Source organism: Ranitomeya imitator, chromosome 5 (assembly GCF_032444005.1).
Source record: "Ranitomeya imitator isolate aRanImi1 chromosome 5, aRanImi1.pri, whole genome shotgun sequence".
Taxonomy (NCBI): Eukaryota; Metazoa; Chordata; class Amphibia; order Anura; family Dendrobatidae; genus Ranitomeya; species Ranitomeya imitator.
This window is the reverse complement of record NC_091286.1, coordinates 694,566,729-694,581,862: the sequence shown is the minus strand read 5'-3', so window position 1 is coordinate 694,581,862 and position 15,134 is coordinate 694,566,729. Positions and strand designations below refer to the sequence as shown.

General features: G+C 41.7%; 1 protein-coding gene across 1 annotated transcript in view; it reads left to right on the top strand.

The window, feature by feature from the left end:
* Positions 1-6,897, top strand: part of SCARA3 (scavenger receptor class A member 3) — a 77,599-nt gene extending 70,702 nt beyond the window's left edge. Inside the window, exon 5 of the mRNA XM_069728454.1 lies at positions 4,631-6,897. Coding sequence (XP_069584555.1) covers positions 4,631-5,085 — 455 coding nt within the window. The 3' untranslated portion in view covers positions 5,086-6,897. The remainder of the gene's footprint in view (positions 1-4,630) is intronic.
* Positions 6,898-15,134: the final 8,237 nt, after the last annotated feature.

The following is a 15,134-nucleotide window of genomic DNA, read 5'->3' as shown; positions in this document are numbered from 1 at the left end:
CATAGAGAGGAGAGTGGAGGAACATGGAGAGGAAAGTGGAGGAACATACAGAGGAGAGGAGAGTGGAGGAACATAGAGAGGAGAATGGAGGAACATACAAAGGAGAAAAGAGTGGAGGAACATAGAGAGGAGAGTGGAGGAACATAGAGAGGAGAGTGGAGGAACATAGAGAGGAGAATGGGGGGATATAGAGAGGAGAGTGGAGGAGCATAGAGAGGAGAGTGGAGGAACATAGAGAGGAGAGTGGAGGAACATACAGAGGAGAGTGGAGGAGCATAGAGAGGCGAGTGGAGGAACATACAGAGGAGAGGAGAGTGGAGGAGCATAGAGAGGAGAGTGGAAGAACATACAGAGGAGAGGAGAGTGGAGGAACATAGAGAGAAGAGTAGAGGAGCATAGAGAGGAGAGTGGAGGAGCATAGAGAGGAGAGTGGAGGAACATACAGAGGAGAGGAGAGTGGAGGAACATAGAGAGAAGAGGAGAGGAGCATAGAGAGGAGAGTGGAGGAACATAGAGAGGAGAGTGGAGGAACATACAGAGGAGAGGAGAGTGGAGGAACATAGGAGAGTGGAGGAACATAGAGAGGAGAAGAGAATGGAGGAAGATAGAGAGGAGAGTGGAGGAACATAGAGAGGGGAAGAGAATGGAGGAAGAAGGAGAAGAGAGTGGAGGAACATAGAGAGGAGAATAGACGAAGATAGAGAGGAGAGTAGAGTAAAGGAACATAGAGCGGAGAAGAGAATGGAGGAAGATAGAGAGGAGAGTGGAGGAACATAGAGAGGAGAATAAACGAAGATAGAGAGGAGAGTAGAGTAAAGGAACATAGAGCGGAGAAGAGAATGGAGGAAGACAGAGAGGAGAGTGGAGGAACATAGAGAGGGGAAGAGAATGGAGGAAGAAGGAGAAGAGAGTGGAGGAACATAGAGAGGAGAATAGACGAAGATAGAGAGGAGAGTAGAGTAAAGGAACATAGAGCGGAGAAGAGAATGGAGGAAGATAGAGAGGAGAGTGGAGGAACATAGAGAGGAGAAGAGAATGTAGGAAGATAGAGAGGAGAGTGGAAGAACATAGAGAGGAGCAGAGACTGGAGGAACATAGAGAGGAGAATGGAGGAAGATAGAGAAAAGAGTAAAGGAACATAGAGAGGAGAATGGAGGAATATAGAGAGGAGAGTGGAGGAACATAGAGAGCAGAGGAGAATGGAGGAAGATAGAGAGGAGAGTGGAAGAACAAAGAGAGGAGCAGAGACTGGAGGAACATAGAGAGGAGAGGAGAGTGGAGGAACAAAGAGAAAAGAGGAGAGTGGAGAATCATAGAGAGGAGAGGAGAGTGGAGGGACATAGAGAGGAGAATGGAGGAAGATAGAGAGGAGAGTAAAGGAACATAGAGAGGAGAATGGAGGAAGATAGAAAGGAGAGTGGAGGAACATAGAGAGGAGCAAAGTGTGGACGAACATAGAGAGGAGAGGAGAGTGGAGGAACATAGAGAAGAGAGGAGAGTGGAGTATCATAGAATGGAGAGGAGAGTGGAGGAACATAGAGAGGAGAGTGGAGGAACATGGAAAGGAAATTGGAGGAACATAGAGAGGAGAGTGGAGGAACATACAGAGGAGAGGAGAGTGGAGGAACATAGAGAGGAGAATGGAGGAACATACAAAGGAGAAAAGAGTGGAGGAACATAGAGAGGAGAGTGGAGGAACATAGAGAGGAGAATGGGGGGATATAGAGAGGAGAGTGGAGGAGCATAGAGAGGAGAGTGGAGGAATATAGAGAGGAGAGTGGAGGAACATACAGAGGAGAGTGGAGGAGCATAGAGAGGCGAGTGGAGGAACATACAGAGGAGAGGAGAGTGGAGGAGCATAGAGAGGAGAGTGGAAGAACATACAGAGGAGAGGAGAGTGGAGGAGCATAGAGAGGAGAGTGGAAGAACATACAGAGGAGAGGAGAGTGGAGGAACATAGAGAGAAGAGTAGAGGAGCATAGAGAGGAGAGTGAAGGAGCATAGAGTGGAGGAGCATAGAGAGGAGAGTGGAGGAATATAGAGAGGAGAGTGGAGGAACATACAGAGGAGAGTGGAGGAGCATATAGAGGCGAGTGGAGGAACATACAGAGGAGAGGAGAGTGGAGGAGCATAGAGAGGAGAGTGGAAGAACATACAGAGGAGAGGAGAGTGGAGGAACATAGAGAGAAGAGTAGAGGAGCATAGAGAGGAGAGTGGAGGAGCATAGAGTGGAGGAGCATAGAGAGGAGAGTGGAGGAACATACAGAGGAGAGGAGAGTGGAGGAACATAGAGAGAAGAGTAGAGGAGCATAGAGAGGAGAGTGGAGGAGCATAGAGAGGAGAGTGAAGGAGCATAGAGAGGAGAGTGGAGGAGCATAGAGAGGAGAGTGGAGAGGAGAGGAGATAAAAGGAGCATAGAGAAGAGAGTGGAGGAGCATAGAGTGGAGGAGCAAAGAGAGGAGAGTGGAGAGGAGAGGAGATAAAAGGAGCATAGAGAAGAGAGTGGAGGAGCATAGAGAGGAGAGTTAAGGAACATAGAGAGGAGAGTAGAGGAGCATAGAGAGGAAAGTAGAGTGGAGGAAAATAGAGAGAAGAGGATCATAGAGAGGAGAGTGGAGGAGCATAGAGAGGGGAGTGAAGGAAAATAGAGAGGAGAAGAGAGTAGAGGAGCATAGAGAGGAGAGTGAAATAAAATAGAGAGGAGAGTGGAGGAAAATAGAGAGGAGCGGAGAGTAGAGGAACATAAGGGAGCAGGAGAGATTTCTGAGGATGACAGTGTGAAGCTGAACAGATCCCTTATAAAACGAGCGGGTGACTCAGAACAGGACTCCACAAGTTGTTAACGTGTTCTCTGCTCACATCCACCGCTGGTGGGAAAGATGACGGCCAAGTCTGACATCACCGCACAGAGCGAGGAAAACACTGCAGACGGTTTTCCACTCTGCAAAGATTAAATATGTGAAAGTAATGGAGCAAAACAACGAAACAGATCAGCTCCGTATAACATCTACCCCTGGGATCACATGTGATAGAAAAAATACACACAGATCAGCAATTTTTCACAAATTTCTTCACTTCTGCCTCAAACATTAGTGAGAACAGGAAAATATATAATATTGTGATATTATTCAATCCATAGAGCAAAAAGAAATCTGATCCAACACTCAATAGTACAAATTAGAAAGACACATGAAATGTAATAAAATGTATGCATTTAACTGACATTTCCATATCAGCAAAACAAGGATAGTTCTACGTACAAGAATATAATTACTATAATACTGCTCCCTATGTACAACAATATAACTACTATAATACTGCCCCTATGTACAACAATATAACTACTATAATACTACTCCTATGTACAAGAATATAACTACTATAATACTGCCCCTATGTACAAGAATATAACTACTATAATACTGTCTCCTATGTACAAGAATATAACTACTATAATACTGCTCCTATGTAAAAGAATATAACTACTATAATACTGCCCCTATGTACAAGAATATAACTACTATAATACTGTTCATATGTACAAGAATATAACTACTATAATACTGCTCCTATGTACAAGAATATAACTACTATAATACTGCTCCTATGTACAAGAATATAACTACTATAATACTGCTCCTATGTACAAGAATATAACTACTATAATACTGCTCCTATGTACAACAATATAACTACTATAATACTGCTCCTATGTACAAGAATATGACTACTATAATACTGCTCCTATATACAAGAATATAACTACTATAATACTGCCCCTTTGTACAAGAATATAACTACTATAATACTGCTCCTATGTATAAGAATATAACTACTATAATACTCCCCCTATGTACAAGAACATAACTACTATAATGCTGCTCCTATGTACAAGAATATAACTACTATAATACTGCTCCTATGTGCAAGAATATAACTACTATAATACTGCTCCTATATACAAGAATATAACTACTATAATACTGCCCCGTTGTACAAGAATATATCTACTATAATACTGCTCCTATGTATAAGAATATAACTACTATAATACTGCTCCTATGTACAAGAATATAACTACTATAATGCTGCTCTATGTACAAGAATATAACTACTATAATACTGCCCCCTATGTACAAGAATACAACTACTATAATACTGCTCCTATGTACAAGAATATAACTACTATAATACTGTTCCTATGTACAAGAATATAACTACTATAATACTGCCCCGATTTACAAGAATATAACTACTGTAATACTGCCCCCTATGTACAAGAATATATCTACTATAATACTGCTCCTATATACAAGAATATAACTACTATAATACTGCTCCTATGTACAGGAATATAACTACTATAATACTGCCCCTATGTACAAGAATATAACTACTATAATACTGCTCATATGTACAAGAATATAACTACTATAATACTGCTCCTATGTACAAGAATATAACTACTATAATACTGCTCCTTTGTACAAGAATATAACTACTATAATACTGCCCCTTATGTAGAACAATATAGCTGATTGATGTTATATTCATTTGTTTTTTGAACTGTGCATTAAATAACAAAATCTTTTTGAAGAAATTATTAATATTAGATGAATTGCTCTTTCAGGTGCACCAGGCCCTCCAGGTCCAAGAGGACTTAAAGGCGATATGGGAGGAAAAGGACCTTTAGGTCTGAAGGGGAAAAAAGGTGACACGGGTGAAACAGGTGCTCCAGGTGCTCAAGGACCGAGAGGGCTTATTGGTGATACTGGACCTATTGGAGAAAAAGGCTCTATTGGAATTAAGGGAAGCTCAGGAATTAAAGGTGAAAAAGGCAGTATGGGCCCACCAGGTCCAAAAGGTCAAAAGGGAATTAAAGGTGATCTTGGTCCTCTTGGACTGGATGGCCCTCCTGGTGAGATAGGACCACAAGGCTTGCACGGACTGCCGGGATTTACAGGACCAACTGGTGTAAAAGGTGATGATGGACCAATGGGACTGAAAGGAGAAATGGGTATTCCAGGTCTTCCTGGGGTGCCTGGACTCCCTGGGCCAAAAGGAAAATCTGCCGTATCGAAATGAATGTATTTCCAAAAATCTTGATGAACACAGAATGACCCATGAATGGTGGAAAGTCTTGACTCGATGATGTAGATCACACCGCGTTGGTCATGGAGATAGAAGGCTGACCGGAATGGAACTCTTTTTTTCCGCATAATTCTACCAAGTCGTATAAAATACAGATATATTTTTGTAAAGCACACTCGTTATTCTCATCCGTTATCAACGACGTCATAAGACTTTACTTATCGGGACCAGCTGTCCGTCCATCTAGAAGATCTCCAGTTTTTTATAGGTTGACTTAGAAATTCAAGCCTCATAAAAAGGATCCTTCTTAGGTTCTGTCTTGGAGCCACATCCAGAGCTGCTTTCTAAATTCTGCTGATCGACCTTGGAAAGAGAGTACACTTCATTGACAGACATGTGACCTAATAGTTTAAAGGTATAATCGAAATACATAAATCGCCACTGAGTTTCCAGACTGTTTCCTGCTTCCCACAGATGTTGGAAGGCCATTGGCAGTCATCTGTGTCTACCCTTCCTTTCACCGGGCTGAGTTTGTTAGTTGCCTGTGACATACTACTGCCCGGCGCAGTCCGTAGCCTCTCCTGTGCCTTGGACCTACAATGTGTCTGGACTCATCATGATCAGAATTTAATGTGACCTTTAATATAGAATGTACTGATGGGTGAGACCTGGCCACCACCATGTGAGGCTCGGGAAGGCATTATGAGACATGTAGATAGTACAACTTTCCACTTTATTGTAGTCAAGATGGCGGCTAAAAGATGCATCGTTCTCCTCCAGAAAGCAAGTTAGAGGGGGCATGGAGGAAAATGGAAGTGGAAACTGGAGTTTCTCTTTCGATTTCCCGTACCTTCCTATGTTACACATTGCAGAATTTGGAATTTAGCTTTGGATGTGACTGGAGGAGAAATTACTGTGCGATTATGAGAGGTGACACAATCATTAGACAGGGCGACCATAGTAAAAGTAATACTTACATGTGCTCATAATCTTGGGCCTTCTTCTTGACCTTCTTTCTTGGTGTTTTCGCCAATGGGAGGTCTTGAACGTAAAACCATCACTCCTGGAACCTCTGCAGAACGTCCTTTGTCCGACATCCCCATAGAAAATAGAATTTCTGTAGTTTTAGTATCAACAAAATAAAGGTGTATTCTCAAGTTGGGAAGCTATCCCCTGTCCATTGGATAGGAGATAACTTCTCAATCTCGAGGGGTACTACCTATGGGTTCAACACCGATCCATAGAACTAAGGCTCTTGAGACCCCAGTGTGAATGAAGCGGTGGTTGACCATGCCGACTGCCACTCCATCTATTTTTATGGGAGTTTCGAAGACCAGCCGAGCGAAGCGAGGGGACAAACGATCACCGCTCCACTTACACGGGCCTCTTCAGAGCCCTAGTTCTGGAGATCAGTGGTTGGACACTCTGCTGTCGGGAAGTTAGAATACTCCTGTAAGAAAAGACTCAAGGCAAAATGAATTAGTCTAGTGAAGCGTCTGGGGGAGGCAGAGGAAGACACAAGGATTTAGAGAGATTTCCTGTGTCATTCTCCACCCCCCCTGACCATACACACGTCGTATCAGTGTTTCACGCAACGTTCCGTTCACAGTCCCACACTTGCATTTCTGTGGAAATTTGCTTTAATATTAATCTCACATAGAGGATCCTTTTTGCCGCTTCCATTTTGCATTTCCAGGCACAGTTAGAAAATATCGATTAGTTTATCTGCACTTGCTGGCTGAGTGCTCTTGAATGGCGTTCTGTATAGTCCAATGAAGAAGACTTTCTACTGTACGAGTTCTAAATAAAGGACCCAAAAAAGAAAATGTAGTATGGGTTAGCAAGAAAAGGGTAAATATGAGCTAAGATGAATGCTATAATACTAAAGAAAAAACATGAGGCCAAAAAACAAAAAGTAGTAAAAAAAAACAATCAACAATGACACTTGGAAATATTGTAATGAAGGGAACTAGAGTGTTCTATCAAGGAAAGGTCTAATATCATGTGGAAGTCAAGACTAATGCTCAAATACTATAGTGTCACATACTGCACCTGACGAGAAAAATCATGTCTGGTGCCAGAGAAGTCAAGTAGGGAATCAGAAAATGTAAGGATGGTGCCACAGAAATCAAGTGGGGTGTTAGATAATATAGATACAGTATCAGGGATAACAAGTGCAGAACTAAAGGAGGTAGAGACATGGTGCCCGGGAAGACAACTAGAGTGTCAGAAGATAAAAGCATGGAGTTAAAGAAGACTTCTGTAGAACTAGAAAAGACAGAGAATACAGCGATACTGCCAGATAAGACAAGGATAGTACCAGAGAAGGTAGAGGTGCAGTAAGAGAAGACAAGTTGGGTGCTGAAAACATAAGGGTGCTGCTGGAGAAGACAAGCGTAGTACCAGAGAAGAGTCAAGTTTGATACCAGAGAAGAGATAAGTATTGTACTAGGGAAATAAAAGCATAATAACAGAGGAGGCAAGCATAGTACCAGGGTAAAGGCAAGTTTGACCCCAAGAAAGACAATGAAGTGGCAAGCATGTCAGAAGAGCACGACACAAGAGAAAACAGGCATGACCCCAGAGTAGACAAGCATGGTTCCAGGGACGACAAGTATGAGACCAATGAAGACAAGCATGATACCAGAGAAGACAAGCATGACACCAGAGTAGACAAGCATGACACCAGAGAAAACAGGCATGACACTAGAGTAGACAAGCATGGTTCCAGGGAAGCCAGGTATGACACCAATGAAGACAAGCATGATACCAGAGAAGACAAGCATTTCACCAGAGAAGACAAGCATGACACCAGAGAAAACAGGCATGACACTAGAGTAGACAAGCATGGTTCCAGGGAAGACAAGTATGACACCAATGAAGACAAGCATGATACCAGAGAAGACAAGCATGACACCAGAGAAAACATGCATGACATTAGAGTAGACAAGCGTTATACCGAAAAAGACAAGTATGACACCAGGGAAGACAAGCATGTCACCAGAGAAAACAGGCATGACGCCAGAGTCGACAAGCATGGTTCCAGGTAAGACCAGTATGACACCAATGAAGACAAGCATGATACCAGAGAAGACAACCATTTCACCAGAGAAGACAAGCATGACACCAGAGAAAACAGGCATGACACTAGAGTAGACAAGCATGGTTCCAGGGAAGACAAGTATGACACCAATGAAGACAAGCATGATACCAGAGAAGACAAGCATGACACCAGAGAAGATAAGCGTGACACCATAGAAAACAGGCATGACCCCAGAGTAGACAAGCATGGTTCCAGGGAAGACAAGTATGACACCAATGAAGACAAGCATGATACCAGAGAAGACAAGCATTTCACCAGAGAAGACAAGCATGACACCAGAGAAAACAGGCATGATGCCAGAGTTGACAAGCATGGTTCCAGGGAAGACAAGTATGACACCAATTAAGACAAGCATGATACCAGAGAAGACAAGCATTTCACCAGAGAAGACAAGCATGACACCAGAGAAAACAGGCATGACACCAGAGTAGACAAGTGTTATACAGAAGAAAACAAGTATGACACCAGAGGAGACAAGCATGACACAAGAGGATGACACCAGAAAAGACAAGCATGAAACCAGAGAAAACAGGCATGACATTAGAGTAGACAAGCGTTATACCGAAAAAGACAAGTATGACACCAGAGAAGACAAGCATGTCACCAGACAAGACAAGTATTATACAAGAGAAGACAAGCATGATACCAGAAAAGACAAGCATTTCAACAGAGAAGAAAAGCACACCACCAGAGCAGACAAGCATGACACCAGAGAAAACAGGCATGCCACCAGAGTAGACAAGTATGTTGCCAGAGAAGACAAGCATGTCACCAGGGTAGAGAAACATGGTAACAAAGTAGGGTCAAGCATAGTAAACAAGACTCAAGAATAATACCAGAGAAAACAGGTATGGTACTAGGGAAACAATAAGCTAGACTAGAGAAGTCGAATATGGCACTAGAGAAGAGGCATGTATAGCATGAAAATGAAGGCACCAAAGAAGAGAGAAACTTGGTACCAGTGAACACAAGGAACCATAGAAAAACAAGTATAATATCAGAAATTAGTATAATACAGGAGAAGTAACAAGCAGGGTTACGGATAGAAGTATGATACCAGAGAAGAGACATTTGGTCCTGGTCGTGGCTTCAGAAGCACCATGTCTACCGGGTATCAGCCCAGATGTTTGTGGAATCTTCACAGTTTTTGGTTGTGATTGTGTTCTTTCAGTTGTTAAAGTGAAGTCCAGATGATAAAAAGTAAATATGGATGAGATGAGTATAGATCTGGGTAAGGGGCAGGGGAGGAGAACATTTCTGACATTATATTGGCAGGTCCCATCTATGAGAAGTTCACTGTGCAATATAAAGCGAGTGGTAATCATAAACTAGGAGACTCCTGCTCATCCCCGAGCACAGTGAGGCATCTTCTTGTAGGAGGTCACTTTCGTGGTACTTCTAGGGTAAGGTATGAGGGTGGATTGATTGGCTATCAGAATCTCCTTGATATATTAGAATTATATGGAGAACAAGGGGTCGGTGTCTGGAAGACGATGAGCAATGTACAAAATGCGGTAATGAGGTAACGCTGAGATTTTACCCTAAAGCTTTTATTCTTTATGTGAGGAGGTTTTCACGGTTAATCAAAAACCTGAAAATGTCTCCACGTAAAAGGTGCAACTGGTTTGCACTCACAATGTACCTGATGCTTCTGTGTTACTGTAGGTTACAATGTGTTATCTACATGTTATCTATATGTTTATTCAAAGAGAATAAAACTGTTTACAATAGGAGGACGTGTTGTTTCTTAAGTGTATGTGCACCTACAACTACCAAAATGTTTCTCGTGGAGCTGCGGGTTCAGGGCTCAGTGGGCATTCCCCTATGTGTCTTCACCCCTTCCTTGTATCTACACACTTATTACCAAACCCCACACATGCAACTTATTGAGTTCCTACTAAGGCCATCTTTAAGATGCATAAAAAACATAACCTTTCTCTATGGTGAGCAAAGAAAATATTTATTGATGTGCATCCATAAAGGCAAGTTGAACGTTTTCGGTCCACATCCGGACCTTCATCAGAACAAATATATTGCATCCATCGATCACGAGCTGAGGTGAGAGTCTCTGGTCACATATTCTTTGGGTATCTTGACCACCGACAGGAGTCTCCACGATCTGGTAAAGTGGGGTGGATAGGGGGGCTGATCCTTGACTCTTGACTGACGTTGTCTGGGGTCTTGACCGGCGTTGCTCTGGTCTTCTGGAAAGTATGTTAGGATTGCTGCATCCTACCCCGACGCATGTGTCAACCGATTCTTCCGGAAGAAGAATCAGTGAAACATGCGTCGGGGTAGACTCCCGTCGGTGGTCAAGCATCAAAGATGCCCAAAGAATATGTGACCAGAGACTCTCACCTCGGCTCGTGATCAATGGATGCAATATATTTGTTCTGATGAAGGTCCGGATGTGGACCGAAAACGTTCAACTTGACTTTATGGATGCACAATGCACATCAATAAACATTTTCTTTGCACTCCAAAATTTTCCTTTAGAGTGCCAAGTTGTTTTCTGATTTTGGACTATTTTGGGTTGGATACCTTACTTGAACACATATCTCACATACTACGAGTGCCGTGGTGCTCCATCTCAACATTCTCTCTATGGTGAGTCGACAAGGCTGCAGCTGAGGACTTCTCGTGAGTGCCGATGAAATAATGGAGAACTGGTCGACACTACTTATGATCGAGGTGCACTTGGAGAAAAGCAGCAATGTAGAAAGAAATCCCGGCCCTCACGGGTAGGATAGTTGCATATTTGTCACACTTAAATGTTTCAGATCACCAAACAAATGTACAGTTGAAATCAGAAGTTTCCATCCACTATACATTAGACACATCTTCAGGTTTTTCTCAATATCTGACATAAAATCAGAATAAACCTTTCCCATTTTAGGTCAATTAGAATTACCATAATTATTCATGTTTACCAAATGCCAGAAGGAGAGAGAATGTTTTCAGGCATTTTATCACTTACTGCAAAGTCAAAAGTTTACATACACTAAGAATACTATGCCTTTAAACAATTCTGGACTGCCCATATGATAATGTCATGTGTTCGGAAGCTTCTGATAGGTTTTTTGGCAACAAGTGAGTTAATTAGAGACACACCTGTGGATGTATTTTAATGCACACCTGAAACACACTGTTTCTTTGTGTAGCATCATGGGAAAGTCTCAATAAATCAGCCAAGATATTAGGAAGAGAATTGTGGACTTGCACAAGTCTGGCTAATCCTTAGGTACAATTACAAGATACCTGAAGGTGCCTCGTTCAACTGTACAAACAATTATACACAAGCGCAAACAAGATGGGAATGTCCAGCCATCACACCGCTCAGGAAGGAGATGGGTTCTGTGTCCCAGAGATGGATGTGCTGTGATCCGACATGTGCATATCAACCCAAGGACAAAAGTAAAAGACGATGAAGATGATGGTGGAAGCTGGTAAGATTGTGTCAATACCCACAGAGAAACGGCTACTGTATCAACAAGAGCTGAAAGGCCAATCTGTCAGGATGAAGCCATTACTCCAAAAGAATCATAAAAAGCCAGATTAATGTTTGCAAATAAACACAGGAATATAGACCTTAATTTTTGGAGACATGTCCTGTGGTCTGATGAAACTAAAGTTTAACTTTTTGGGCATAATGACCATTATTACGTTTGGAGGTAAAAGGGAGAAGCTTGGAAGCCTATGAAGACCATCCCAACTGAGAAACACGAGGGTGACAGCTTCATGTAGTGGGGTTGTTTTGCTGCAGGAGGGACTAATGCACTTCACAAAATAGATGGCATCATGAGAAAAGATCATGTGTCAATACTGGAGCAACATCTCAAGACATCAGCCAGGAAGTTAATGCTTGGCCAGAAATGGGTCTTCCAAATGGACAATGACCTGAAGCATACTGCCAAAATGGTAACAACGTGGCTTCAGGATAACAAAGTCAATGTTTTGGAGCGGCCATCACAAAGCTCTGATCACAATCCTACTGAAAATTTATGGGCAAAGCTAAAAAGGCTGGTGCGAGAAAGGCGACCTACAAATCAGTTACACCGGTTTTGTCAGGAGGAATGGGCCCAAATTCTGACCAACTATTGTGAGAAGCTTGTGGAAGGACGTCCCAAACATTTGACCCAAGTCATTCAGTGTAAGGGCAATGGCACCAATACTAATGAAATGGATGGAAGGAAGCAGTAATTAATAAAAAAAAATGCCTTAAAACCTTCTCTCTCATTATTCTGGCATTTGGCAAATAATAATAACTATCGTAAAACCATTTGACCTAAAACGGGAAAGGTTTATTCTGATTTCAGGTCAGATATTGAGAAAAACCTGCAGATGTGTCTTTTTATATAGTGGAGGGAAACTTCTAGTTTCAACTGTAAATATTAGTCAAAGACAACACAAGTAATCACAAAATGCAGTTTATAAATGAAGGTCTTTATTATTAAGGGCAAAAGAAATCCAAACCTACAGGGTCCTGTGTGAAAAAGTGATTGAGCTCTTGCCAAGGCCCTCTTCAAGAGAGAAAGCCACATCCAAGTGCCATCGATGAAAAAACATTATTTTTTTCTATGGTGAGGTCACAGAGGTTGAGCTGAGGACTTCTCTTGAGTCCCAGCCGAAGCTCTCAGTCATAGGTTTCGCCATTGCACGGATATTTGTCAGTTCCCTTTAAACGTCAACCATACACATGGGTTGGCGTAGGAGCTGAGTACACAAAGTTGTAAAGCGGCAATAAAGCAATCTAGAGCTGATCATATCCTTTAAGTTCGGCTACCATGAAGAAGCTGGATAGAGTTTGGGATTTTTACAATTAACATTATATAGTAAACTCCGATTCGTTGCCCTTTGGGATCAACTATAAAGTCTAGTAACCATTCAGTAGCCTCAAGCATGGAATCCTAGCAGCAAACATTTCACCTATAAGCATCTCCTTTTTGTTTTTAAGGCCATACATCCAAGGTCCTGGTCCTCCAACCTCGGTTACAATCGTAAGACCATTTTAGGTAATCAAGATGGTTCTCTTGGGTGCCCAGAAGGATCGATTCAACTTAGAGATGAGAGAATTGTGAAAATTTACAGGAAAGCAAATCAACAAATTTCCTATCATCGATCAATATTCTATCCAATATATTATTTCGCCAAATTAGGGGAAATTACCAGTCTGAGAACTTGTTCAAATTTTTTTCAATTGACCCTTCGAAACGTCTCCAAATAGTCACACGTACTTCTCCCACACAGAGGAGTCGCCTCTATCCCCAATTCCCAAGAGTCGTCACTGCTTCATTTGTCGACGGAGCCAAGTTCAGACTTGTTTTTTAAATTGAAGAAAACACCAATTTCATGATATTATTTTTGAGTTATTATGTCAACACCACATTTATTTAGATTTTTAAGTTTTACAACATTTGAATAACAGAAGGAGTTTATTAAAAATATATATATATCTTTGAGTCAGCGGATTTAAGGAACCATCATTTTTTGGGAACTTCAATAAGGGCTTGTTTTTAGGAAGTCGTACTGTAATATTCATTGGCGCCATTTTGCTGTGCCCAGGACGTCATTAAATTTTATTAATCTTTATGGGACGGGGAGAAGAAAAACAACTATTCTCCTGTTTTTAATCATTTTTATTATAATTTATTTTTTTAAGGTCATTTTTCATTGGAGATCCATTATACAACTTGTTAGTTCTACAGTTAAGGTCAATAACAATTACATTTTGGGGTTTCTACATCTTTTTCCATAGTTAAGCATTTTATATTGATTTTTTTGTTGTTGCTGCGTTGAACTTTTAATATATTTTAGTCTTGTTATAATACAATACAACAATAAAACAATCTCTAAAACGTGACTGACTTAAGGCCAGCAACAACATTAAATGAAAGTTGTTCGAACCCACCGATTTTTGGTAGAACGGCCATGGGAATGTTATGGGCTTTCTTAAGCTGTAGGTCATGGAGAACGGCACGGATTAGAGGAGATGATGCAGCAAAGTTGGACTTTCATGTGGATCTAAGAGCTGGAGTGTGGTGACATGACAAAAGAACAGAGATGTATATGAAATCCAAAATCTTCCAGCAGGGGTGTAGATACCCATAGTCGAAAACGTGTGGTAGCACCAGAATAGCAGAAACAAATGATCAGGTACCTTGAGATAAGTACTAGGATTGATAGGACTGGGCATGGAAGTAATAGCTGTTGCTAGACAGCAGACAGGAGTTGCAGGGAAGAAAAATAGACAGGGAAGAAATGAGGAATCCAGCTCAACGAGATAGTGAAAAAACTCTTTTCTTCATTCACTTGGAAAATGTGTTCAGTAGTGGATAAAAACATCAGCCATTACAAAGAATAAAATGCGATATCCACGCGTTTCTCGTGATCAAACACCCTTAGACCCTTGATCACCAGAAACGCGTTGATATGTGGCTGATGTTTTTATCCACTACTAAACACATTTTCCAAGTGAATAAAGAAAAGAGTTTTTTCACTATCTCGTTGAGCTGGATTCCTCATTTCTTCCCTGACTTCTCCACGCCTTGACACAGCGGTTCCGTGCTCCAAGTTTCCAAGGATGTCTATCATGGTGAGCTGGACTTTGTTCGAAGAAAAATAGACACATGGCTGGATCAGAGTCAAGTAGAAGGCTAGGCAAACTTCTGGAAAAGAAGGTGGTAATGGTCCTTTCCGTCTTGAATACTCAGGCAGCAAACAGCTATCTGAGCCGGCCCTTAATTGACTTTTTTGATGATGTCGGAACTGATTGGAAGGAAACTACAATAATGCGATATGGACTAGCACAGATGGAGTCGACCAAAGGAAACAAACCTCTGTGCTGGAACCAGGAGAGGTGAGTAACCCCAACTCTCCGCCGAAACATTATGTTGGGGAAGAGAAGGTGCGTGCAGTTGGAATTTCAACACTTGATCATTTT